Genomic DNA, 27,372 nt, shown 5'->3' with positions numbered 1-27,372 from the left:
TCGCCCAAGCAGCGAGATCAGGAGGGTCCGGGACCCCCGCGCTCCGCCCCCGCTAGCCCCGCCCCACTGCCCCTAACCCTGCCCCTGACCTAGTCTCGCGCACTTTCAAAGTACGAGAGCTCCGGCCGAGACCCGGGGCCGTCGGTTGGTCGGGCGAAACCATCTGTTACGCTACGTGGGGGGAGTTAAAAGCCAACGCACCCACATTTTTTCAATTTTTAGCTTTTCAGGCCCAGATGCCGGTCTTACGTTATCCTTCCAACACACTCGGTAGGCTCAGACTCCCAGTAAGGAGGTCTGAGGGGACTAAGGATAGGGCAGTCGCGTCTCCTTGCGGCGCCCTCCCCCTCTTGACGGGGAGCCGGTGGGAGAGGACGACGACCGGCGGGGGGAGGAGGCGGCCCTAGCGCCATTTTGTGGAGCGAAGCGGTAGCTGGGCTGCTCTTGGATCCCTCGCTGCTTCGGTTCCCCTGTTGGGCTTCCTAGCAGCGGCCTAGCGGGTGAGTCGCGGACGCTGCTCACTGAGGACGCGCTGGGTGCCGCAGTTCCTGTCCTGAGGCGGACGCGGCAGCTTCGGCTCCCGCCCCGGGAAGGGAGCCGCGGGGCCGGGCCTGCCTTGTTCTGCCCGGGCGGGCTCGCGCGGGAGCGTCGTTAGGGCCTGGCTCGGGTGGCAGCCAGCGCCGGAGCAGGAGCGCCGGGCTCGCGGGGCCGTGCAGCCCGAGGCCGAGGTCTGGCCTGGCTCCCGGGCCGGGCAGTGCTTTGTGCTTTCGGTACTTTACCGTCGGGGGGATGCTGTCAGCTCAGGCCTGTGCCCCTGCGGCCCCACCCCGGCCGCGCTGAAAAACCCCTCCCTCGGCCGCCACGCGCTGGCTTCTGGGAGGTGGCGGCCCGCGTCGCGAAGGACTTGTCGTCGCTGTCCTTGTGGCTCAAGTTTGGAGAGCCCCCGGAAGTCCCACAGGGAGGAACTTTTTCCCTGTTCTCTCCACCTGGCTCCTTGCTCCCAGTCAATGCTCAAGACTCAGATTCTGCATCCCTGGCTTAGGGTGGTCTGCTTTGACCCATACGCGTGTGTCAACCAGTTTAGGTTCTCCCCGGCCCCCAGGAGTACGACTTGTTCCTAGCAGCGTATATCACGATTGTAATAAAATAATGACTCGTTCGCTATCTTTTTCTTGCTTGCCTTCGCCCCTCCACCTTGTAACCAGCGTGCCACCTGGGGCTGACTGGTTGCAAAGTTGTAATTGCAGACCCCCATGCGTGGTAGACACTTAGCAGATATTTATTGGATGAATGAACTAGCAAGGCATCGCAGTTTAATAGGAATCACTATCTTTGCCTTTGCCTCCTCTTTTTTCGGGGATAACCAACACGTATGAGTGCAAGCCGCAAGAATTTTTCTGGATGTCTTAGGACAATGACATGGTCGTGGTATTGATGAGCTGATTATAAGGAAACGGTTGATTTGACACAAGTGTTCTTTTCCTTTAAGAAAAAGAAGAAAAAATGTCTGAATATATTCGGGTAACGGAAGATGAGAATGATGAGCCCATTGAAATACCGTCGGAAGACGATGGGACGGTGCTGCTGTCCACGGTGACAGCCCAGTTTCCAGGAGCATGTGGGCTGCGCTACAGGAATCCAGTGTCTCAGTGTATGAGAGGGGTCCGGCTGGTAGAAGGAATTCTGCATGCTCCGGATGCTGGCTGGGGGAACCTGGTGTACGTTGTCAACTATCCCAAAGGTTTGTTGCCATTTGGTGTTGCAATAGTGCTAAAGTACTGTGGGGTCTGTGTCTCATTCGAAGTCATAGATCATGGCCTTTCTGCATGGTGAAATGTCTCCTATAACCCAAGTATTTCTTTAAATGTTACTATTAGATTAGTTTCGAAGACAGCTAGTCTAAATTAGTGAAAATTGGAAATTACAGAGCATTTTTTAGAGAGAAAAATATGTATTTAAATAATCATCTGAACAAACGTTGCCAAGTTAATGCCAAATTTGAGGAATTACTAAGAATGCTTTGCGTTTAGATTAGTCTGTTGTAAATAGATTCTTCTGAAGTGCCCCAATATTTTGGTTAGGTCTTTGTCGTTGCAGGCTTACATCATTCATTCAACTAATCTGACTTCTTTTTTTTCCCCCCTTAAATGAACATCAATTGCAGTAGCCCAAATCTTGAATTAATGTAGTCTTAATTATAGTTTTGGGTTCTGGTCTTATTCTCACTGTCCCTTATCCCGGATGTTCTAAATCTACGAAAAGGAAACATCGGGGACGGCCCGCTGGGGCAGCGGTTAAGTTCGTCCGTTCCGCTTCTCAGCAGCCCGGGGTTTGCCGGTTCAGATCCTGGTTGCGGACATGGCATCGCTTGACAAAAGCCATGCTGTGGTAGGCGTTCCACATATAAAGTAGAGGAAGATGGGCATGAATGTTAGCTCAGGGCCAGTCTTCCTCAGCAAAAAGAGGATTGGCAGTAGTTAGCTCAGGGCTAATCTTTCTCAAAAAAAAGAAAGAAAAGGAAGCATGAAGATTAACAAGTATGCCAAGGAAATGGGTACATTTTAGCTGTAGAAATGTGTGCTGGTTGATACATCTGTTTGGTACTTTAATTATAACTTGATGTTGCAAGAGTCCATCATATATGGTCAGTATGCAAGACATTGACTTAATGTCAAGAAAATGTTTAATAGGGTTGACTCAGGGTTTTTTTAAGAAAGCTGTTTCTTGAGCTGTTGACTATAAATGAATGTTTACCCAAATTTAAAATGTTATTTAGATAATGATGTGTCAGTGTATGCTCATCACTTGTAACAAATAGAGCACCCTGGTGGGGGATATTGATAAAGGGGGAGGTTATTCCATGTGTGGAGGCAGTGGGTATATTAGAAGTCTCGGGGCTGGACACGTGGCCGAGTGGTTAAGTTCCCGCGCTCCGCTGCAGGCGGCCCAGTGTTTCGTTGGTTCGAATCCTGGGCGCGGACGTGGCACTGCTCGTCAAACCACGCTGAGGCAGCGTCCCACATGCCACAACTAGAAGGAACCACAACAAAGAATGTACAACTCTGTACCTGGGGGCTTTGGGGAGAAAAAGGGAAAGAAAAAAAGAAATCTCATCTTCCTCGAAGTTTTGTTGTGAACCTAAAACTGCTCTAAAAAATAAAGTCTGTTTTTAAAAATCGTTCCTCCTCTTCCCTTCCAAATATTGGTTTTTAAAAATAACCTAAAGGTTTTTTTTCTTATTACAAAATTAATGTGAGTTCATTGTGGAAAGTTTAGAAAAGAAAGAAAAAGGGCCTGCCCTGTGGCCAAGTGGTTAAGTTCACGCACTCTGCTTCTGTGGCCCAGGGTTTCGCCGGTTCGGATCCTGGGCACGGCCATGGCACCGCTCATCAGGCCATGCTGAGGCGGCGTCCCACATGCCACAACTAGAAGGACCCACAACTAAAAATACACAAATATGTACCGGGGAGCTTTGGGGAGAAAAAGAAAAAAATTTTAAAAATCTGAAAAAAAGAAAGAAAAAGAAAATTGAAAACGCTTAAATCCACAGCTGGAGATAAAAGTTGCTAATTTTTTGGTATATAGCCTTTAAGTTACAGGCATTAAAATAATTAAGCAAGTCTATTTAATAGGCAGAAAGATATTATCACACTGTTTTTTAACCTTTTTTCCCTCTTTAATGTATTTTATATTCAAAGTGAAGTAGAACTCGTTTTGTTTTGATAATGCCTTTTGAGAGGGGAGATCATGCAGTTGTAATCTTGAGATGTACAAATATACAAAACCAGAGGCAGGAGTCTCTGGACTTGCACCAGAAAAGCGCCTCACCCGCTTGTTTAATGCCTTACTCTGTCCTTGAGGCTAGCATCACTTTTTGCCAAAAGTTTTCAGTATCTTATTGTTCTTAGGCAGAATCTTTTTGTTTCTCGGTTCTAGATGTAGGAGGTAACGTGTTTTTAAGAAGTGTTAAATGAAGAGTTCTAAGAGGTTTCTGCCCATTTTGTTTAGATAACAAAAGAAAAATGGATGAGACAGATGCTTCATCAGCAGTGAAAGTGAAAAGAGCAGTCCAGAAAACATCTGATTTAATAGTGTTGGGTCTCCCGTGGAAAACAACTGAACAGGATCTAAAGGAATATTTTAGTACCTTTGGAGAAGTTCTTATGGTTCAGGTGAACTTTGATTTCATTTAAGTTTTTCTTTCCCAGTGAATGAGCGCTCAGAACTCCTGTTGTGTTAGTGACGCTGCCCTTCATGGTCAGTAGAAAATATTTTCAGTGTTCGTTATTTGTATACATAGGGGATGCTAAAAAGAAATTTGGCTCACACCATTTCCCTTTATGCATGTACTGTATATTGTTGTCTTTGATATTGTAAAATCCTACTATCATACAAACGCTTAAGGGAAGGAGGTGAGGTGACGTTGGCTTTTTTCTTTATAACTTAAATTACTGGGAGATTAAAAACTTTTATTTTCTGCTTTTCTTATTTAATTGTTTTGTAAACATTAAATCTAGTTTATCTTTGGATTCTAAAACATTTTGTTGAAATTCTATTATGTAAATGAGTTTTACTCTACTAGTAACATGATCTGGATTCAACGTTTACCCTCCTGTTGCTTTTACCTGAAGAATCACTTGATTTAAGTTTTGAATGAGCCACCTCGTCCAATTGAAGCCGTTGAAATTGTCGAGGAATTCTGATTTGTTTGTGTGTTGTGTAGTTGTAGTAAATTTAAATGGTTTTTTCCCTAGGTCAAGAAAGATATTAAAACTGGTCATTCAAAAGGGTTTGGCTTTGTTCGTTTTACGGAATATGAAACTCAGGTGAAAGTAATGTCACAGCGACATATGATAGATGGACGATGGTGTGACTGTAAACTTCCTAATTCTAAGGTACTTTGCTCTTTTTTCCTCTGCTTTGGTAATTTTTGCTGAGAAACTTCCTTAGAAGACACTGTAAAATAAAACATTAAATACGCTTGGCAAAGCTAGTGGCAGAGTGTGTTCTTGGAATCTTTTGCCTTGTTAAAGCCTTAGGACCTTAATACATGCTGAATATTTTATGCTTATTTGAAATTACTTAGTTTAGTACCCCTTGAAACTCAGACTTTGTTCATTTTATTCCTTCTTTTCTTGTTATTTCTAGCAAATTAACATTTCTTGCGTAGTTACATGCGAAAACAAAGACAATCAGAATACATTAATTTTGTTACAAAGGCCTGACTTGTTCCAAGCAAGCAAGACGTGCTTATTGGGAACATGGTCATCTTTACCAGGACGTTTCTCAGTCGTTGACTTTCCTTAATCCAAGTATGCTTTCATGAACTTTAAACTTTAAAACTTTATTTTTCACTGAAGTCCTACAAGAAAGAGAAGCACAATGCGAAAAAATGAGAATGTACCTACTTTTTAAAGACTCACCTGATAGAAGAGACAGACCGGTTTTGTTACATCCTCTACCATAATGCCTCTTTCATTGCTCATAAAACGTTTCTGATGTTTTCCCTTCTTTTTGATTTGACCAGCAAAGCCCAGATGAGCCTCTGAGAAGCCGGAAGGTGTTTGTCGGGCGTTGCACGGAGGACATGACTGCCGACGAGCTGCGGCAGTTCTTCTGCCAGTATGGAGAAGTGGTAGACGTCTTCATCCCCAAACCATTCAGGGCTTTTGCCTTTGTTACATTTGCAGATGATCAGGTATTTTTCTCTTTAATAACTTTGCCCCAGCTAATTAGGTAATTTCTCTTGAACTTTTCCCATTCAGCTAATTGCCATCCTTAGCTAAGCTTTCCAACCTTACAAGGTGTGGGGTATATGGGCCTAGGTATTTGTGATAAACCTTTAGATATTTTCCAGTAACTGGTGTTTAACTACGAGTGTTATATATCTTTTGAAAGTAAACTGAAAAATCCTTGTTGCCATTACTAAAGCTAAAGATTATTTTATGGGTTTAAACGAAATGAGCATTCATTGCTTATTTTTCCTCCAGCTTAAATAATGGCTTGAAATCTTAAGTTTTATTGCCACTTTGATATATGAATCAATGGTTTAATCTTTGTTATTCGCATCCCTTATTTCTTATAGGTTGCCCAGTCTCTTTGTGGAGAGGACTTGATCATTAAAGGAATCAGCGTACATATATCCAATGCTGAACCTAAGCACAATAGCAATAGACAGTTAGAAAGAAGTGGAAGATTTGGTGGTAATCCAGGTGGTTTTGGGAATCAGGGTGGATTTGGTAACAGTAGAGGGGGTGGAGCTGGTTTGGGAAACAATCAAGGTAGTAATATGGGTGGAGGGATGAACTTTGGCGCTTTTAGCATAAATCCAGCCATGATGGCCGCAGCCCAGGCAGCCCTGCAGAGCAGCTGGGGTATGATGGGCATGTTAGCCAGTCAGCAGAGCCAGTCAGGCCCGTCAGGTAATAACCAAAGCCAAGGCAACATGCAGAGGGAGCCAAATCAGGCCTTTGGTTCTGGAAATAACTCTTACAGTGGTTCTAATTCAGGTGCAGCAATTGGTTGGGGATCAGCATCCAATGCGGGGTCAGGCAGTGGTTTTAATGGAGGCTTTGGCTCAAGCATGGATTCTAAATCCTCTGGCTGGGGAATGTAGACACAGAGGGTTATGGTTGGTTGGTATAGACTGGTGGGAATTCAAATTTTTCTAAACTCATGGTAAGTATATTGTAAAATACGTATGTACTAAGAATTTTCAAAATTGGTTTGTTCAGTGTGGAGTATATTCAGCAGTATTTTTGACATTTTTCTTTCGAAACAGAGGAAGAGCTAAAGGAATTTTATAAGTTTTGTTACATAAAGGGTTAAATATTGAGTGTTTGAAAGTGAACTGCTGTTTGCCTGATTGGTAAACCAACACACTACAATTGATATCAAAAGGTTTCTCCTGTAATATTTTATCCCTGGACTTGTCAAGTGAATTCTTTGCATGTTCAAAATGGAAACCATTGATTAGAACTACATTCTTTTCTCCTTGTTTTAATTTGAACCCCACCATATGGATTTTTTCCTTAGAAAAAGCTCCTTTCTGGAGATCATGGTGTCACAGTGTTTGGTTCTTTTGTTTTTGTTTTTGTTTTTAACACTTGTCTCCCTTCATATACAAAAGTACAATATGAAGCCTTCATTTAATCTCTGCAGTTCATCTCATTTCAAATGTTTATGGAAGAAGCACTTCATTGAAAGTAGTGCTGTAAATATTCTGCCATAGGAATACTTCTGTCTACATGCTTTCTCATTCAAGAATTCGTCATCACACTGCACAGGCTGCGTCTTTGACGGTGGGTGTCCCATTTTTATCCGCTACTCTTTATTTCATGGAGTCGTATCAACGCTATGAACGCAAGGCTGTGATATGGAACCAGAAAGCTGTTTGAACTTTTGAAACCTTGTGTGAGGATTGATGGTGGTGCCGAGGCATGAAAGGCTAGTATGAGCGAGAAAAGGAGAGAGCGCGTGCAGAGACTTGGTGGTGCATAATGGATATTTTTTAACTTGGCGAGATGTGTCTCTCAATCCTGTGGCTTTGGTGCGAGAGTGTGCAGAGAGCAATGATAGCAAATAATGTACGAATGTTTTTTGCATTCAAAGGACATCCACAGCTGTTGGAAGACTTAATTGGGTTTTGTTCTTAGATGACCCACGTTAGTTGAATGTGTTAGTGAAACGATACTTGTATCTCCCCTACCCCTTTGTCAACTGCTGTGAATGCTGTCTGGTGTGTGTTCTCTTCTGTTACTGATCTGTAAGTGTGGTAATGTGAACTGAAGCTGATGGGTTGAGAACATGGACTGAGCTTGTGGTGTGCTTTGCAGGAGTACTTGGAAGCAGAGTTCACCAGTGAGCTCGGGGTGTCTCAAAGAAGGGTGGAAGTTCTAATGTCTGTTAGCTACCCATAAGAATGCTGTTTGCTGCGGTTCTGTGTCCTGTGCTTGGATGCTTTTTATAAGAGTTGTCAATGTTGGAAATTCTTAAATAAAACTGATTTAAATAATATGTGTCTTTGTTTTGCAGCCCTGAATGCAAAGAATTCATAGCAGTTAATTCCCCTTTTTTTGACCCTTTTGAGATGGAACTTTCATAAAGTTTCTTGGCAGTAGCTTATTTTGCTTCAAATAAACTTATTTGAAAAGTTGTCTCAAGTCAAATGGATTCATCACCTGTCATGCATTGACATCTGATACCCAGACTTAATTGCTATATGTTCTTGCATTGTCCAAAGTGAAAAGTTTTTTTTTTCTTTTTAAATCTAGTTTTTAATAAGTCTGGGTGACCGCACCTAAAATGGTAAGCAGTACCCTCCAGCTTTTTCTTAGTGCCTCTGTGCATTTGGGTGATGTTCTATTTACATGGCCTGTATAAATCTCCATTGGGAAGTCATGCCTTTTAAAATATTCTTATTTGGGGGAGTTGGCAAAACAATGTTAATTATTTTCAATGCTTTGTAACAAAGCATATCAATTGAAAAAAGGGAATGTCAGCACCTTTCTAGTTTTGGATTTGAAAAGTGGAATTAATTGCAATAGGGATAAAGTAGAAGAAACCACAAATTATCTTGTGCCTGAAATCCATTTAAGAAGCCTGATAGCTTTAAGAACTAGCAGGGTGGGTTGTCTGTCTGTGGAAGTGTTAAGTGAAATGGGCTTTGTCCTCCCAAGGTGGGGGATTATAGTAATGTTGAATAAAATCGTTTACAAAACTCAGACTCTCACGATGCAGTGTGAAGTATGTAAAAGCAATAATATATTGATTCTCTATTGTACTTTTGATGTAACTGCTACTTCTGTGAGAGTTGAGCTCGTTTTCTAACGGAAGAATGTAACAATTTTTGTGTTGATAGTTTACTATTGCCCTTATCTAATTAGATTATGATAAATAGGTTTGTCATTTTGCAAGTTACGTGTTTTAAACTTTTATAAATGAAGTCTTCCTTTGGACTTGTGATCGCCACATTGTTTTGTTGTTCAGTTTTCTCTGTAAAGGGATCTTGCGTTGTTTTAATTTTTTTTCCTGCATCTAAATTGCATGATTTCCAAACCCTGTACCATCTGAATTTTGCATTTTAGCACTTGCAATATTACTCAGCAGCAGTAACATGGTAACACTTAAAATGGTATTCGGGGGACCTCCAAAGACTAAACTGACAAGCCTTCAAGGAACCCAGGGGTAAGTTAACTTGTCGATGGCATGGTTTTAATCCCTTATTTATACTTGTGTAAATCTAGTTACCAGTCTTAGAAGGCTTTCAATGTTGAGTAGCCTTATATTAACATGTTTATGGTACTACATAGCTATGGGTATTTAATTCTACCCTAAAAAAAAATTTTGAAGTTTAGAAGTAAACTATTTGGCAAAGATTTGTTTTTAAAGTCTATTTGGTCATCTACATGCATTCTAAAAATTTTTTTGAAGCAGTTGAATAAAAATTTTTGTTGCCACCACAGTTTAGTGTCTGGAGTCTTACTGGAAAAACATAATTTCTTTTTTATATGTAACAAAGATGCTGCAAAGTTACCTTTGAAAAGTGAGTCTCAAAAAGTTGGCAATTTATATGCACAAGAGAAATAAAGCCAAAACTCACAATGAATTTTTACATATAATGGTAACTCGTTGGCTAGAAAGAAAAATTTTGTTAAATGTTAGTTATTAAAACTTTTTAGGGAGGACTAGCCAACTAAAATGAAATGAGATTTTTAAGGTTAAGTCAGAGCTCAAATTTTGTCCTTAGGAAAAAGAAAGATGTTAACTACTTAATAATTCAGAAAATGCATGTGATAATTAGAATAATTTGTTGTTGTTGAGTACTAGGAGAGTATACCTCTTAATTGTGTATTTGTGAGTTCTCTACTATACTCAGCAATTGTATGATCTGTGATCTATTGTTTAGTTGAGTGTGCCCGACTATTTCGTATTCACTGTAAAAAGGAAAAAAAAACACTACAGATTTATCTATAAGATCATCACTTATTTCTAATGTCACATTTCATTTTATGGAAATGCCACCTTTGATTCAGCTGTCGTCTGAGTTTGAACATTATTTAGGTTATTTCCAGGTGCTAGGAACATCCTCACAGCTAAATTAATTTCTTAGCAGTGGAATTACTAGGTCAAAGACTGCATGTTTTTAAGGCTTTTGATATATATTGCCAAATTGTCCTTTAGAAAATTTATGTTGTATGACAACGTCAAATAGCGCCATTCCATGTTGTTTTTGTCTGCCAATTTGATAACTGAAAAATTGTATCTCATCGTTTTGTGGTATTGGTTTTTAACATGGAAATCAGTCAATACCTAGGCTAAATTATTGATGTTTCCAATTGATCTACCAAAAAAAAACCACGATTCAAGGTTGTTCCTGAACCAATACTGCTGTATTATATCACGCTCTCTTAGAGATCAATAAGAAAAGTCCCAAAACAATAGAAAAATAGTCTAAGAACACGAACAGGCATTTTACAGAAATGCAAACAGCCAGTCCAAAAAAGGGATACTGGACTTTGTAAGTAATTAAATACAAATTTAACCAGTGAGTTTCTATTGGATTGGCAAAGATGGTGAATATTACTATAATGTTTTATGTCTCCTCAAATTAAAGAGTAAGGGGTGAAAAGCTGGCGAGCTGAGAAGTGCCTGTCATGGCATTCCCACCTGTAGTTTGGTTTTGGTTTTTCAGCGTAGCAACAACTGCTGTGTTAATATTTCTCAGGTCACATTGTGCTGCTAAGATGTTTTACAGGTATTTTTTTAAAATGAGGAATCATTTCCTGACGGAAGACATAAAATTAAAAATTATCGATTATGTTCTTGATCCAGGGAATATAGTTAATGACCTTTGTGTAGACCCCATACTGATCTGCTTCCCCACAATTAATGGAACCCCAGGACACTATTCCTCCCACAAACCACGTCTGTGTCTCATTATCTAGAAACACTAATGCTCCTCCACTGTCACCTTTACAGCTGTCCTTGCCCCCGCTTTCTAAGCCAGCACAAAGCATGTTACCAGTTACCCTTCCCCCTGGATAGGGCTTCTTTTCATATGCAGCAGTACATTTTTGGTGGTCAACAACTGGTATGTCAACAAACTTTAGATTTCTGGCAAGAAAACCTCTTTCAGTTAATCCCCACCCAGCTGCAGTTCCGATGTCATCTGTTCTCATGAAGGATTCAGCTTCTTTTCTTGGTAAACAAATAGGCAGGATGTTGCTGTTGATTACAACTTTGTTCTTCAATTTAATCAGTGCTATGTCATTATCGAAACCAGTATCATGATTGTAATCTTCATGTATAAAAATGGCCTCAGCCCAGGCTTGTGTGTAATGAGGTGACAGTCTCTTCAGGGCACCCATTCTAATGTCTAGGGAAGAGGCATCTTCTCTTTGCCCATATACAGCATGAGCAGCTGTTAGGATCCATTTGTCATATAAAAGTGCACCTGCTGCTGTAGCTTCACCTAGTAACAGGACTTGCCAGGGAAAATCACCAAGCTTTGCATTTTGCCCTCCGTGTATACGGCCTCTTGTAGTACGAGTTGATTTTCCACAAACTGGTGAAAAAGCAGATATATACAGCCATTAGAGAAATCTCTAATTAGTACCACTTTGGAGTTCTGTATATCTAATGTCAACCAAGAATTGTATTTCATGAATTGGTGGGTGTCCCCCTATACAGGGAAGTGAGGCTGCTTTACAACAGCACAATTCAAATAGCCACGTGATACTTCTTAGCGCCTCAGAAAATGAGGTGAGTGAAAATAAACTTTTAGAAACGAATTTGTTTTGCTAAAAGAAATGATCTGCATGATTGGAGAAATTATTTTGAGGGCAAACAGGAATTGTCTGAGCTGATGCACTGGGTGATGTGTGTAGAAAGTGAAAGGAAATAGCCTTTCATTGCTTCTGTTTTCTTACTTGTAAAATGTGTATTTCCCGTATAGTTCTGGGAAAGCAGGAGCCTAAGGTCACCATCATGGGATTTGCAAAATTACTTTCATCTTTGAACATTTAAATGTCTTAAAAATTAGAACATTGCAGTTGTAGCCAAGAACCTTCTGGTTCAGAAATTACTATTTTTGGTCTAGTTTATTCTTCCAGATATTAAATTTTACTGTCTATTGCGAACTAAATACGCTCATTAATGTAGCAAATTTGTTTCCTGTTGTGGCAGAATACTTGTTTAAAACTTATAAACGTGTCAGCTAAGATAGAGGTTTTTAAAAAAACTAATTTAAGCCAAATAACATAAGGGTAATGAATATATTATTACCTTTCTGAATTTTTTTTAAAATCACTACTTAACTATATCAGAGCAAGTTCTGGTAAAAAAAATTTTTTAAGTACTATTAAAGGGCAAATTCCATTAATGTTTAAAAACTAGATGTCATCGAAAACAATTGCTTAGGAAAATAATGAAGTTATTAGCTTTGGGTTTTAATAGCGTTTTTACAGAGAAGAAAAGTAACTCAACAGAAAAATTCATGTTTATAAATGTGTAAGTGGTTCAAGATAATTTTTAAAATCATTCATTTTTTATGCTTGCCTAGTTGTAAGGTCAAAAATAACTGACTGATGCAGTCAGCACCTAACGCCCTCTCCTTGTGGACAGGGGATCATGGGAACATATTGTCTGGAAGTACTAACTTGGTGTCAGCCCAGTGCTGAAGTTGCTTTTCTGCCTCCCATGGCTAAAGCCATGCTTGTTGTCTCCTACCCAGTCCTACTTGCCATCAATTACAGATCCCTTGTATAAATGTATCCATTACCAGGCTCGCAAACGGGGAGTGATTTTTCTCCTTTGGAGCTCGTCCAGAATCCATCAGCCTCACACACATATTTACCTGCAAATCATTGGAAAAGCAAAAATGTTTAACTGCGTGTATAAGGTGGTTGTCATTTTCTTGAATACCCCCTTGAAAAATGTTGATTCTTGAGCATCAGTGAGAAATAGAGGTGTCTGAATAACCATTTTACATGATTTCATAAATAGGAGGTGTCTGCATTACCATGTTTGCTTGCAAAGTGGAAACCTTTTAGATGTATAACTTGAATATGTATCAAGATCTCAAGTGCTTAATGATAAGGTTTTGACTTGTTAAATTAAACCATTTGGAATATATTGTGTGTTTGTAGTAGTCATTTACTAGATAAGGTCTGTTTTCAGATTCTTGCAAATTGACATTAAAGTCACTTAAGCTGTGATATTTCACTTAGCAGGTGGGACAAGTGCTTTTTTTAAAATCTTTTGTCTAGCCTTAGCCAAAACTGTGGGTTAGTGTTTTATTTTCAGATCATGAGGACTTAGGTTCCAAATATCCCGCATCCCCAGCTTTGAACAGTATGCTTACCATCATTTGTTGTCATTGTGTAGAAGGTTTCATTGCAGTGGTATTGAATCTCAGCTTTGTATGTGGTCGCTTCAGGACCTGTGAGATACTCCACGTGGCCACTGGGGAGATGATCAGGAGGGCCACAGTCAACAACTAAGAAATGAGGGAGAGGGAGGAGTCCATCAGTTTGCACTTTCTGTACTAACACTGAGAAGATCTGCAGACTGTGATGATAGGTGGTTGTGCTGTGTGCTGCTTGACTTGAAGCCGTGTTCGTGTTCCCCTGTGCAGTGGGCCTCATTGATTTCATCTCTGAAAGTGGGGAGAACCGCTTTAGTGCGAATTTAAAGATTTTTTTTTATTTTTCCTTTTTTCTCCCCAAAGTCCCCCAGTACATAGTTTTTTGTGGGTTTTTTTTTTTTTAAAGATTTTATTTTTCCTTTTTCTCCCAAAGACCTCTGGTACATAGTTGTGTATTTTCAGTTGTGGGTCCTAGTTGTGGCATATGGGATGCTGCCTCAGCCTGGCCTGATGAGCCGTGCCATGTCGACACCCAGGATCCGAACTGGTGAAACCCTGGGCCGCCGAAGCACAGTGCGCGAACTTAAACACTTGGCCACTGGTGGCCAAGCACTACAGCGCTGCTGGCGCCTGCTTTAGTGTGGTTTTAAAGCGTCCCTCTCATGCCTGTCCCTAAATGGTTAGATCAATGTGAAGTCCCTGGGAAGGAGTGGTATGATGCCTTTCCTAAAGGAAGAAAATTTGAAATCACTTGCACTGCCTTAGCCCTCTCACTTCTAACATAAAGGTTTGCAGCCAAACAGCAACACAGAAGGAAGCAGGCTGCACAGCCTATGAGTGCCTGTACTATCTGGGGCGAGGGAAAGGTACTCGGTTTGCAATTTGCTTGTCTGTAAAGGTAGAAATACGGACAATTCTGAAGTCCTCGGCTTGTTCTTAATAATCCTTTTCACGTGGGGCCGGGCCCCCCTGGCGGAGTGGTTAAGTTGGCACGCTCTCTTACAGTCGCCCAGGGTTTCGCTGGTTCAGATCCTGGGAGCAGACCTAGCACTGCTCATGAAGCCGTGCTGAGGTGGCTTCCCTTACAGCAGAGCCAGAAGGACCTACAACTAGAATATACAACTGTACTGGGGGGGTTTGGGGAGAAGAAGGAAAAAAAGCCTTTTCATAAATCGAACTTGTTAGAAGACCTGGAAGTCCTAATACCTTGAATTTGGATTAGAATTCACACTTGTTAGGACATTACTAATATGAAATAACCAATTCGCGAGACAGTGATATCAGTCTAAAAGTTAGTTCTTAACACAGTAGACACCTAAAAATTGTTGATGTGTTTCTGTGGCTATTAAAAGATTGTTTAGATAGCTTTCAGCCCCTTCATAGCTGTGTGCCTGGCTCTGGGCCAGGTGCTTTGCCTACATTGTCTGATTCCACATAGAGGAGATGCCACAACTTCCAGCAAAAAGTGCCGAATCTGACTCCAAACACTCCCTTTGCTGCCAGCCCCTGTAAGGTTTTTGAATTAAAAGAATTGGTAGTTTTGGGGCCAGCCGGTGGCACAGTGGTTAAGTTTGTACGTTCTGCTTCAGTGGCCTGGGGTTCACTGGTTTGGATCCTGGGTGCAGACATAGCACTTCTTGTCCAGCCGTGCTGTGGCAGGCGTCCCACATATAAAGTAGAGGAAGATGGGCACCGATGTTAGCTCAGGGCCAGTCTTCCTCAGGAAAAAAAGAGGATCGGCAGCAGATGTTAACTCAGGGCTAATCTTCCTCAAAAAAAAAAAAAAAATTGGTAGTCTAATTGGTGGGAATGTAAACTTATGAAATGAACATATTTAAATTCCCTTAGGAATTCTGTATAAACACTTGCACAAAATATGCAAAAATATATACAGGGATGTGAACTACAGCCATGTGTGTGATAGTAAGAAACTGGAAGCAGAAATCAGATTAAAAGCATACATTGTATGATGATAATACTATGCAGTTATTAAAATGAACAACTGGCTCTATTAATACTTAAATTGATGAGGAAAGTTACCCAACAATTTGTAGGGGGAAAAGCACATTGCAGTCAGATTAAGTATCCTATTTTGATTAAAAAGTATATAATAGTGAAATATGTTAGTATACAGAGCATAGGAGATAAAGAATGTGAAGGAAAAGACCCCAAATTCTTAGTCCTAATTTGGAGATTTGAGAGAGAGAGGATTTCACTATATATTTTTGTTAATTTATACTTTTTTCAAGTTAACATGTATTTGCAATTGGAAAAAATGTTGAGATGTGTGATTCTTAGTTCACAGAATGGTAATGTATGCTATCAGCCCAGGTTGGGGGGGGGTGTGTGTATATATAGGTAGATATATATACACACACACTCTCTTACCCCATCCCTGCATACAGTAGCCTATACGTGTTTACACGTGTGAGATATGTGTGTACTTGGAGGGATAGACACCAAAATGATAACAGTGATTGTACACTCATTTGGTGGGATTATGGGTATTAAGATGTTTGTAATTTTCTCTGTTTCCCGTCTGTATGAGTGTTTTATACTTAGAAAAATATTTTTAAAGATCACACTTTTCTAAAGCAAATACTTTTCTTAGTAGCTTGGCCCGTTTTAACCTCTAAGAGCCCACTGAGAGACTGGGAATGAGAAGCAAATTTGGAATTCAAGCCTCATAAACAATCATTGTAAGAAGACCGGAAGAGACAATAGCAGCAGTAATAGCAGCAGCAGGAGTTAAGGGAGTTGTCACGTGATCGTACCGCTGCACTCCGGCATCGGTTGGTCCCAAGATCCATCTTTCTGACAGACTGCAGCAAATGATTTCAGGGGCAAATAACCCCCCTAAAGAGGAATTCAGAAAATACTAATCTCATTGTTTACATCATAACATCACTCCCCAAAGCTGTGCCCCCGCGGTAGTTCCTCTGCCACTGTTTCACGAGGGACTCCCAAGGGGCTGAACACACCCCCGTGCCCAGAGGCACAGCTCAACTGTGCCTTGACGTATGTGCGTATTTGCTGCCGTCAGCTGGTTATGTCACCTCTGCTGTATATCACCTTTCAAGATGTACTGGCAGTTTAGGAATCATATGTTAACCTCTGCAGCAATTTATGATCTTATGCTTTCCACTTTAATCCAGGAACACATCAGATCTCACAGTTCTGCTGATGTCCCACTCTTCCTTTCTATGAAGTACCAAAGGGTGGTGGTCAGAAGTTTGGAAAAGGCCAACCTGATCAGACATGGAGTGAATGTGGATTTTTCTAGCCATTTTCCAGCCTCCATTAGCTGGAGGAAAGTTACTAAAAACACTTCATAAGCTTCACATGTGTGTTCTAAATCAGTTTTCCTTGCTAATATCATTTATGGAGAAACATTTTCATTCGTTGAAATATTATTTTTCTAAAATCAGACTTTAAAATGAAATAAGATGGCTTTGGCAGAATATGCTTCAAAAGAGAGGAGGAGGTTTTGTTTTATTTTGTTTTAAATTAGAAACTAAACAGGTTTGCAGTGCAAGGTGCTGTGAAAAAGAGCCCATCCAAGAAGATAGCAAGGTGGGAAAAGTGTCTCTCTCTCCCTTTTTTTTTTCCCCTTCCAAAGGACTGGACTGCATAGCTAGCTATCGTTTTATTGTTATTACTTTTTACCACTGGGATTTGGTGACAATTTTGAAGAACATAAAGAGGACATGTTAATCTCTCACCTGTGCCCCTAAAGCAACGCTAAGCATTTTTAAAAATTATCCTGCCTCTCCCTTAACAGTGGTCACTATTTATAACTTTGCAGAATTTACTGTTTCCTGGCACCATTTAATCTTTTGTGGGCCCAGGAACTGTTTCATATAAAGGTCATCATTTGACCAGGAGGAGGAGCCTGATCACATCAGACAAGGATGGCAAACTCATCCTTCTGTTGTGTCAGCCACTCTAGCAAGAGCTGCTGTAATGTGTGAATAGAGGAAAGTTGTCTATTTTAGTCACCAGCTTTCCAAAGTAGCCTTTTTTTTTTTGAGAAAGGTTAGTCCTGAGCTAACTGCTGCCAATCCACCTCTTTTTGCTGAGGAAGACTGGCCCTGAACTAACATCCATGCCCATTTTCCTCTACTTTATATGTGGGACACCTGCCACAGCATGGCGTGCCAAGCAGTGCCATGTCTGCACCTGGGATCCAAACCAGCAAACCCCGGGCCGCGGAACCGGAATGTGCGCACTTAACCGCTGCGCCACCGGGCTGGCCCCAAAGTAGCCTTTTTTAAAAAGGCAGAATTCCTTAAACAAAAATTCTCCATAGTCATCCTTTTTTTCTTTTTTGGAAACGTACCATTCCTTTGATTTTTATTGTTTAATCATAGGCTAAAGAAACCAGCATGCTGACAACAGCTGTTTTCCTATTTTTCTTTCACATGTTTGCTGATATAAATATGTATGCATTTAAAAACTATCACGATCCTGGTGCGCTGACAGTTTTGTATTGACTCACTTGGAGAAGCTCGTAGCCAGTCTCGCAGAAGATGGAGAAGCTGTCTTTCAGGATGTATGTGGCTTGCACAGGTGTGATGTGGCCATTAGGTGGTGCCGTCGGATCAGGACAAGGCCGAGCTGTGCAGAGGAAAACCTGGCTTAGTGGTTTTTATGTGGTCTAGAGCAGGAAGTCTGAATTTAGCAATTTGAAGTTCTTGATTTGTAAATGAAACCCTTAACATGTAGAGTGCTTGCCACGGTAGGGTAATGTTCTGCAGATTTAAAACCAAAGGCAAGATTCAGCTTGGTTGGTTGGTGTGCAAATTAGGATTTGTTGCTTTGACTGGGCTTCAGCCAAAGCTGTGCGAGAAAGCCAGGCATGCAAGAAGATGCGCATTTGTAAACCAATGTTACCACAGTTTAAAAAAAAGTGTACGGTCACACAAGTGGAGTGTCTGCCCCACGCCAGAGAGTTGACGTACACTGCCGAAAACCAAGTGAGTAACTGGGAGGGAAAAAGCCAGATTCCAGGGTTTGAGTCACAGCTCTCCATGTCCCAGTGGGTATTTTTAATCTCTCTGAGCCTCAGTTTCCTCATCTGTAAGATGAGTGGGAGCAGAATAGTTGCTCAGCTTCCGTGGGGGTCCTGAGGATGGAGTGTAAAGCACCTGGGCTAGTGCTTTGCTGGGCACTCAGAAAGAGTGAGTTGTAATGAACCCTCCCACCGGGAGAAACCTGGGACGCACATCCAGACTGGCGCTCAGGAAGCCTCGTGCCTTCCCTTGTGAGCACACACCCACGGTGCTCCAGCCTCGGGGGAGACTGTCTTCCACTTTGGCTGCCAAACCTGGCCTGCTGTCACCCCAAGGCTTCAGCCCATCCCCCACGTGAGGGCACAGCCAGGTACCCCTCAGCGTGTGCCTGCCATTTACTGAGTCCCCTTCTCCTCCCGCACCTGATCTCTGTGCCCTAGGGTGGCTCTCAGTCCCAGGCAGCCCCCAAAGTCTCCCCTCAGGAAACCAATCTCCAGGGACAGCACTGGTGGCCCTGTAGGAGCCCAGGGCCTCCCAAGGCTGCATGGTACCCAGGCCAGCGCCCTGCTGGCACCTTCCTTCATAAGCACCTGGAGGCTCTGTCCTGGCCCCTTCTCACCCACCAGCTGGCAAACCTCATTCTCCCCTCTGACTTGCTCTGAAACCAGCACTTCAGTCTTAAAAGTTTTATTGTTTCGACCTACAGGAAAATGAAAGGCTTTCAAAAATGAACAGGAGGCAAATGAAATGTTCCCAAAGGGCTGGTGTGTCTCCTGTTCAGTCTCTCACCCTTTCCCACACTTCCAACAGGGGTGGCCCAAGGAGTAATCTTCTCTAGTCCCATTTCTCATTTTTAATTTTTTCGTGAGGAAGATTGGCCCTGAGCTAACATCTGATGCTAATCTTCCTCTTTTTGCTTGAGGAAGATTGTTGCTAAGCTAACATCTGTGCCCATCTTCCTCTATTTTATGCGGGATGCTGCCACAGCGTGGCTTGATGAGTGGTGCTAGGCTCACATCTGGATCCGAACCTGTAAACACAGGCCGCCACAGTGGAGTGCACGGACTTCACCACCACGCCACCAGGCCGACCCCTCTCGTTCTTTAAATTACTCTAATACCTGTAATCTAATAGTTACGTGCTCCATGCCATGCCCTGTGCCCAGTGCCTTCCATGCATTAGCCCACCCTTCCAAGGAGATGTCCTTAATTGGATAATTGGGGCATTAAGGCACAGAACAGTTATGTGAGAGGTTCAGTGTCACAGCCGGGAAACAGAAAGCGGTACAGCGGGAGACAAACCTAGGCAGTCTGACACCAGAGCCTGTGCCCTGAGCCAGGGCCCTACCTCCAGTTCCAGCCTCCCCAGCTCAGTTACTCTGTTCTTCCAATAACACTGACAAGAGATCTTCACGTATTATTCAGGTTCAAAACTGATTCAGCTTGAACTAAAGAAGCCTGACTTATGGCCCATTGAACATACATTGTACATCTGCTTTCACCGTTAAAGAATGCACTCCCACAGCCGGCCCGTAGCCAAGTGGTTAACTCCTCACGTTCCATCGGCAGCCCAGGGTTTTCCTGGTTCGGATCCCGAGGGCAGACATGGCACCGCTCATCAGGCCATGCTGAGGTGGCGTCTCACATAGCACAAGCAGAGGCACTCACAACTGGAATAAGCAAGTCTGTACTGGTGGGCTTTGGGGAGAAGAAGAAGGAAAAAAACGATTGGCAACAGATGTTAGTGCAGATGCCAATCTTTAAAAAAAAAAAAAAAAGGATGCACTCCCTTAAGATAAGAATGCATACTTCCCCTCCTACGCCCTGTTTGGAAGGTCCCTTTCCTGACATCCGGGTCATGTTGACCTGCTAATTTGCAACTGAATACCTCTTTAAAACTTTGATGAATATGTATCCTCACCTTATTTAATGTATGGTCTTTGTTCTAAGAAGGTTTACGACTGTACTGAAAACGATGCCTCTCCTGGAATGCTTTCTGCCTTTCTGGAAACTGCCTTCCTGGGTTATAATCCTCATCCTGGCTCAAGTAAAACTCACCTTACTTCTCTTATCGTATCTATAGAATGGTTGTTGGTTATTTTGCAATGCCAACATCCTGAAAGATCTGTTGGCTGAGAGTGGTGAGAGGCACAGACATGTCTGATGAGGATCAAGGCTGCCCCAGGGAGAGGTGGCCAAGGCGTCCTGTCGTACATGCCGATCTATGTCATCCTCCGGGAAGTATAGGACATCCTGACCTGATTAGACCTGATTCGTATCCAAAGTTATAGGATCACCTGATAGCCAGACCCCACGTACACTGATACTGTTTTAACGACTTTTTTACGTGATCTTTCCTTTGTCTTGTAAAGAAATAACCCACAGACCTATACCTTATAAATTTAGCCCTAACCCTCAACCCATGTTTGCAGCTCTTACTGCCCATGGGTCCTGTCCCCATGCTATTCTCTGAGTAAAGGAGCACTACTACCAGACTTTGAGAGTCCAGGAAATCTTTCCTTTGACTCCTCAGCTCGCCAAGCCCACATCAATGTCCAGAGGTCAGTGCCTTGGAAGGTGGGGGGACCTGAACTTGTGTCTAAGGAGGTAGCGCCAATGGGCTGCTTCAGGCTGAGAACCACCTTCTAGCATTTGAAAGTCTGTCGTGAGGAAGAGGTGGCGGAAGACCCCCTGGGCTCCAGAGGACGGAGCCAGGGCCAGTGGAGGCAGTTCAGAGAGGCATAGTACAGGCCCCAGCTGCAGACTCCCTGAAGTGTAGGTCTACTCCAAACTCTCCGTGATCGAGACCCCATCCCTGCACACCCCAGCTCTCCCTCAACAGTGCCACACCCTCAACCGTGGAGCCTCTGGGCTTTTGCACATACTCTTCCCTTCCACCTGGAACGCCCTTCCACCTTCCTTGAACGCTTACTTAGCCTTTCAATCCAATCTCAGGTGTTTCCAGTCCTAGGATACTTTCCCTGGCACCCAGCCCCTGCCTGGGCCAGGTCTTCCCTCTGGACCCTCACCATGCCTGGTGCTTGGCTGTGCTTGTCAGGGCTGAGGTTATGTTGCTGTGACCAGACTGGACTGAGGGGCAGAGGCTATGGTGGTGGGTACTGTGGCTTCTGCATTACATATTCCCCACAAAAGGTCAGGTCACATCCGTAGGATGGATGGGTGGATGGAGAGAAGGATGGATGGATGGAAGGAAGGGAGAGAAGGATGGACAAATGGATGTGTGTGAAGGGTGGGAGAACATGGCACTCCAAAACATGCCTCTTTGGCATAAGGATTATTTTGAGAAAGAGCAGACACAGGAGAAGCTCTGAAAACACAGTAGAAGTTGTTTTCTAAGAGAAATTTACATTTACAAAGGAAATCTCCATTTGTGAGAATGTCTCCTCTGGACCAGGAGGGGAAGGATGACTAAATCTCTAGAAACTCTCCTCAGTGGAGAAGGCAGGGTCTTCCATCTGCATAACAAACCTGACTCCTGTTTACCATAGTTTTCCTGGTCACCTCCCCTTAACCAGCCCGCCACACACCCTTCTCTCTTCTGTCTTTAGTGGAAGATAATATTTAAGCCTGAATTCTAAACCACCTCTGAGACTTCCTCATTTTCCCCTGGGTTATCTCCTGTGTACACATGAGATAGACATGTTAATAAACTTCTGTTTGTTTTTCTCTTGTTAATCTGTCTTTTGTTCCCAGCCACAGGTAAAGGGAAAATTAATTTTTTTCTCCTACAGGTGGAAGGAAGGATGCATGGATGGATGGATGGTGGGTGGATGGTCCCTTAGGGGACTGACAAGAGATTTCCACATATTGAGGTATATGGGGTAATTATTTGAGTTCAAAACTGATTTGGCTTGAACTAAAGGCCTGACTTATGGCCTGTTAAACACACATTGTACATCTGCTTATCCATTAAAGTAAAGAACGCACTCTTAAGATAAGAATGCATGCTTCCGCCCCAACGCCCTGCCCTATTAGCCCCCTTTCAGAGCATCAGGGTCATGCTGACCTGCTGATTTGCGACTAAATACCTCTTTGAAATTTTGGCCAAATGTATGCTGGGTGTGTTTAATGTGTTCTTTGTTCTAAAAAGGTAGAAGACTGCACTGAAACCCATGCCTCTGGAACGCTTTCTAGGGTCTTCCCGGGTTATGATCCTCACTCTGGCTCAAATAAACTCATCTTATTTCTCTTGCTTATGGAACGGTCATTGGTTCTTTTGCGTCAACAGGACCATTGCCTGCCACTCAAACCTGGTCTGTCTTCTGATGGGTTTCAGGACACACTACCCCAAAATATGGCACTTTAGCATATTGAGTATTTTAAGCTGAGGGAGTCTGAGAAAATGGTGGAAGCAGGAAGGTCACTCTGAGTGTCCCCCTACCCACTTCTTCCCTGAAGCAGGTCATAAGACCCTCACTTGGGAGTTGCACTCCCTGTACCCAGAGAGAAGCTTTGTTTCCATAGACAAAGTGACTCCCGGAAGACTGAACACACAGTCCTTGCTAAGCTTCCCTCAGTTTACTGCTGACCTCACACCCCTAACCTATCATATTCCTCCACGACCACGCACTCATCATCAAACCTTCACTTCCCGTGCCATGGAAAACTGACATGAACTAAACATGGATGCTTTTCTCCTATTACTGTGTCTTTGTCAGTTGACTTTTCAGACCCAGCCAGGGACCCTAAAAGGATCAAGGAAAACTTTTTCCTCCCCTGTGCTTCCCAGGCCTGGCAAGGAAGAGTTCCATCGTATGTAGCTCCTTGACGCTTCTGGAAGAGCTTCCTGCTGGGGACCGAGACCCACCTGCCCTCACCTGTGCTGCTGTAGCGGATCTTCCAGCCCGCGTGGTCCCCCGACTGGTCGGTAACAAAGATGATGGTCACGATGTTGCTCTTCGTTTCAATCCTGCCAGGCAATGTGTCCCCACAAAATGGGCCGTACTCCGCTTTGTCTGTCTGAATCTGAAAGCGGAGAGGTCCCTGTCACCTCAGGACCTGCAGGAGCCAGGATGAGGTGGGGGTGATGGGAACCAGACCTTGAGGGAGTCGTAGGGGCACTGGATTTCGGGGTGCATCTCCACGTTGAAGGACTCCACGAAGTTGAGGATGATACTGAACCCCTCCTCCAGGTGGATGCTGTAGGTGCAACTGGAGAGTTTGGGGTACGGCTGTGGGTATTCAGGGCTGCTGATCACCCCAGACCGGTCGGTGAAGACCTGGCCCAAGCAGAGGGCTGGGAAGAGGGGAGAGGACAGGGTGGCATGAGCTGGGTGCAGGCAGCATAACCCAGCCCCGCCTGTCCAGCCTGCACACGGCCAGGGCCAGGGGCACCTCTGGAGACCAAACCGCACCACCGCCCCAGGAGCTGAAGGGACAATTAGGGAAGGGGTTCCTCTGGCTTCAGCTGAAATGGGTGGCACTCAGATATGTGTTCTCCAGGGGCCCTGCTTCACACCCCCAGAGAGGGTGGGGCCCTAAGCTGAGGCTCCTGGTGGGGGGAGTCCTGGGCCAGATCACAACCCCAGGGGTTAGGCGAGTGGGTGAGGTCAGCCTCTCTCAGCGGGCAGGAGGCACCAAGAGAAGGGAAGGGGACTCTCCTTGTTCCTCAGGAATTGGGGGGGCCCCTCACCCTGCCCCCTGAACCAGGCCACTCCCAAGTTCGTCCACCAGGGGACTCCCACCTGCACCCAGCGCAGGCCAGTCCAGCCTCCCCTGGGTCCCCACCTGGAACAGTCAGGAGGTCAGGAAGGGCCTCCCCATGCCCACCTTCCCTGAGTTTGGGCTCTGCCCTGGGGGCAGCTGAGAGAAGTTCAAGCCCACACTGATCATAAGCCAGTCTGGTGCCCTCTTTCCTCACTGGAACAGCTAATTCTGCCCTTGCAGAGAGAATGTCATTTGTGGGAGGGGTCTGCCCCCATTGTCCCCCGGCCATGGAGAGGGATGCAGACATGAGCTGAGAGGCTTCTAGGAAATGAAGAGTCCCAACGCTGCCCTCCTTCCTCCATGGGCTGCTCCCCATGGGGCAGAGGGAATTGCCCCTGGATGTGGGGACCAGACTGTCCATTGATGACTATCTCCCTGGGCCTCTCTGCTCTGGCTCAGGCTCCCCCGGCCCAGCACATGCGGGGCCTGAGTTGCCCTCTGAACAAGAGGTGGTCCAAGGATGCTCTGAGCTCAGCCCACGGGGACCCAGTGGGGGAGTAGAGAGAGCTCTGTTTCCCTGTGTGAACTCAGGCCAGCCCCCACCCCTATCTGGGCCTCTTCAAAATGGAGGGCCCAGAGCAAGCCCTTCTGGCAAAGGAGCCTGTGGCCCTGTGGAGGGAGCTGCCACCCACCAGGGCTCATCCAGACTACGATGAGAGTAAGGAGAGGCCAGGGTGCACACTGCCACCCTCCCCCACCCTTCCACCGCAGAGACACGCAGCAGCAGCAGGTGGAGTGGAGCCAGATTTATTGTTAGGTCCACGGTGGGGTGAATGGGGGGCTGATGGCAGCAGCAATGTCGGCCCGACCCAGAGCTGCAGCCAGTGGGCCTTGCTCTGGCCTCGACCCGCTTGGCAGGCCGGAGCCAGACGGGTGGCTAGAGTCTCTGTTCTGGAAGAGAGAACAGAGAGACAGGGAGAGACATGGGGGAGATGCCGAGCAGGGGAGGCAGGGTCAGCGCCAGCAGGTCAGGGCTCCCCACGCCCAAGGGCACCAGCTGATTTCCTGTCCAGGCGCCAGGCATTAGAGCCCAAAGGGATCGGCCTGCTGGGGGCCAGGAACTGGTGCCTGTGAGCAGGCCCTGCCTCCCGCCCTGAAGTTTGGGGGAGAAGCTTGTGTGAGCCAGGCCTAGGTGCCCCACTCCTTCCCCTGGGAGCTGCCCACGGAGGGCGAGGTGGCTGTATTGGGGTAGGGTTTGCAGAGCCCAGACGGGCCAGGTACACAGAGGGGGGCCTGAGGCATGCTAATCAAGTGAATGAGCTGAAGAGGGATGAGAGTGAGTCAAGGATGGAACGAGGTGGGGGAGGATTTAGAGGATGTGATCAGATGAATGGATGGCAGGAGGGGACAGATTATCAGAGAAGGGGCTGCCCCTGCCTAGGAGAAGTGGCTAGTGGGCCAAGCCCAGTGGTCCCTCCAGAGCAGCTACGGCCTGGAGGAACCAACTGTATCCTGCCGACTGTATCCTGGGGCAGGTGGGGGCTGGGCCGCGCGCCGGGTGTGGGCCTCCCTTCGTTCTGCCCCGGGGTGGCTCACCTGAGCAGGTGCGCTTGTTCTGGTGGAGCACGTAGCCCGCTCGGCAGGAGCAGTAGAAGCCACCCAGGTGGTTGTGGCAGTGGTGGTCGCAGGGGGGCGCCTCTCCTGGGGTCACCTGGCACTCGTCGATGTCTAGGGGAGAGGTGGGCCAGGCAGGCGGTCAGCAGGAGAGAAAATGGGACAGCTCTCAGGGCCTGGGCTCAGATTCAGATCTCCAGCCTCATGGCTGATCTGAGAGGAGCCGCCTCATGTCCCAAGGTGGCTGGTGCCGGCCAAGCACTGGAGCCTGGGGTCATTGCAGCCTACCCGCAACACTTGGAGGGAGAGGTAAATACCACCTTTTTGCACCAACGAGGACAGCTAGTGAAGGGAGCAGCCAGCAGCTGAACCCCGCAGGCGGGTCTGCTACTCAAGCTCCAATGAACCCTTGCAGCCGCCTCCTGAGGAGCGCAGAATGTTTGAGCCGCTTTCTCAAGGTCACACAGCTGGTCCCTGCAGGAGCCAGAATCTGAAATCGTGTCAGACTTGAAGCCCGCATGCACATACAGCACGCCATGCTCTGTGCATTCTCAGCAGCACTCAGACTGGCGGCCCTTCACTTTCCCATATGTAAATGGGCTCACTCGGCCCTTGCATCACAGGGGGTGGGGGGTGGGGTGGGCTGTGAGGATGTCCCTGGCTCGGCACCTGGCACAGAATCGGGGCTGAGTCCATGAGTGGAGGTCATGGCTGTTATTGATATTTGCAGTGTGGAAGATGTTGGACCGAGGTGTGGACTTTCCTGCTGGTTTGGCAGGAATCCAGGCTCGGAGGTGGGGAGACTAAAGGGAGGCTGGCCTGGTGTAGCACAGGGTTACTGCCCCGATGCGGATGGACCATCAGCCCCAGCACTCGGCCTCCTCTTGGCTCACCCTCTGCTGCGTAGAAGGCCTCAAAGCCCGTGAACGGCTTCTCGTTGGAGTAGTCGGAGTGGAAGGTGACGTCCAGGCTGGAGCCCGGCGAGTAGAAGGTGTCGTTGCCGGGCGCCAGCTCTGTGTCTGTGCTCTCCCAGCCGCACAGTGTGGCCAGCACCTTGGTTCCTGAGCTCAGCTGTGGGGTTCAGGGTCACAGGGAGGGACAACAAGGCCCAAGCCCTGCCCTCCCTCCCTCTGAGGCCAGACTCGGCTCCCAGGTGTCCCTGTCCCTCAGCCCCGGCCTGTCCTTGGGGAGCCCCCCTCCCAGCCCACAAGAGTGTCCAGGACCCCCGGCCCTGCGGGCACCTTGACAAAGTCGTACTCGCAGAGGTAGGAGAGCTCCAGGTGGAAGTGGGTGAAGTAGAGGCGCAGGCGGTAGCCGGGGGGCGCGGTCAGCGTCCAGTGCCGCTCCTGGTTGTTGGCGTACTCCCCGGGGAAGCCGGGGGATGCCAGGCGCCCGAACACGGGCTTGGGCCACTGCAGGCCCGGGGCGCCGGCCGCTGAGCCCCACAGCAGCCCCAGGAAGATCAGCAGCCTGGGGGCAGCGTGGGGAGCAGTGAGGGTCCAGAGGGGCCTGATCTCCTCCCTCACTCCTGCAGGGGCCTGTGGGGGCTCCCACTCACCTCATGGTGCCCCGTCCGGCTGGCCAGGCCTGGTCCAGAGCCCCACGCTGGCTCACCTTTGAGCTGTTTGTCCAACTCCTGGCCCTGCCCTGGCCTCCCGGACCCTGGGATTCTGGGAATCGACCCCATGACTCCTGGCGGCTCAGACTTCCTGGC

The 27,372-nt window shown here is 45.7% G+C and overlaps 2 protein-coding genes across 7 annotated transcripts; one reads left to right on the top strand and one right to left on the bottom strand.

Annotated features, from left to right (window-relative positions):
- The first annotated feature begins 372 nt into the window (after window positions 1-372).
- On the top strand, window positions 373-13,134 carry TARDBP (TAR DNA binding protein). Of its 2 annotated transcripts, XR_006888577.1 has the most exons (8): window positions 373-500; window positions 1,490-1,741; window positions 4,009-4,172; window positions 4,755-4,895; window positions 5,528-5,698; window positions 6,086-7,301; window positions 8,274-9,186; window positions 11,692-13,134. XR_006888577.1 is itself a non-coding variant. In XM_046660701.1 (6 exons), exons 2-6 carry the CDS (start codon window positions 1,504-1,506, stop codon window positions 6,614-6,616), a joined length of 1,245 nt encoding a protein of 414 aa, XP_046516657.1. In that variant the 5' UTR covers window positions 373-500; window positions 1,490-1,503; the 3' UTR covers window positions 6,617-8,014. The 2 variants fall into 2 exon arrangements, 1 of the variants encoding a protein (XP_046516657.1); XM_046660701.1 differs by lacking the exons at window positions 8,274-9,186; window positions 11,692-13,134 and having other exon boundaries at window positions 6,086-8,014.
- Window positions 9,917-27,372, bottom strand: MASP2 (MBL associated serine protease 2). 5 transcript variants are annotated; one of them, XM_046660695.1, is made up of 12 exons: window positions 27,217-27,372; window positions 26,916-27,128; window positions 26,552-26,729; window positions 25,641-25,772; window positions 23,438-23,634; window positions 23,216-23,363; window positions 20,046-20,075; window positions 17,865-17,983; window positions 16,141-16,222; window positions 13,364-13,498; window positions 12,782-12,856; window positions 9,917-11,566 (listed from the first exon to the last, which is right to left on the bottom strand). In XM_046660695.1, the coding sequence occupies exons 1-12, from the start codon at window positions 27,343-27,345 to the stop codon at window positions 10,803-10,805; spliced, it is 2,202 nt and encodes a 733-aa protein (XP_046516651.1). In that variant the 5' UTR covers window positions 27,346-27,372; the 3' UTR covers window positions 9,917-10,802. The 5 variants fall into 5 exon arrangements, with proteins under 5 accessions (XP_046516651.1, XP_046516653.1, XP_046516656.1 ...); XM_046660697.1 differs by having other exon boundaries at window positions 26,900-27,128; window positions 27,217-27,347; XM_046660700.1 differs by lacking the exon at window positions 26,552-26,729 and having other exon boundaries at window positions 26,900-27,128.

Source organism: Equus quagga, chromosome 5 (genome assembly GCF_021613505.1).
Source record: "Equus quagga isolate Etosha38 chromosome 5, UCLA_HA_Equagga_1.0, whole genome shotgun sequence".
Taxonomy (NCBI): Eukaryota; Metazoa; Chordata; class Mammalia; order Perissodactyla; family Equidae; genus Equus; species Equus quagga.
This window is presented reverse-complemented; position numbering and strand designations above follow the sequence as displayed.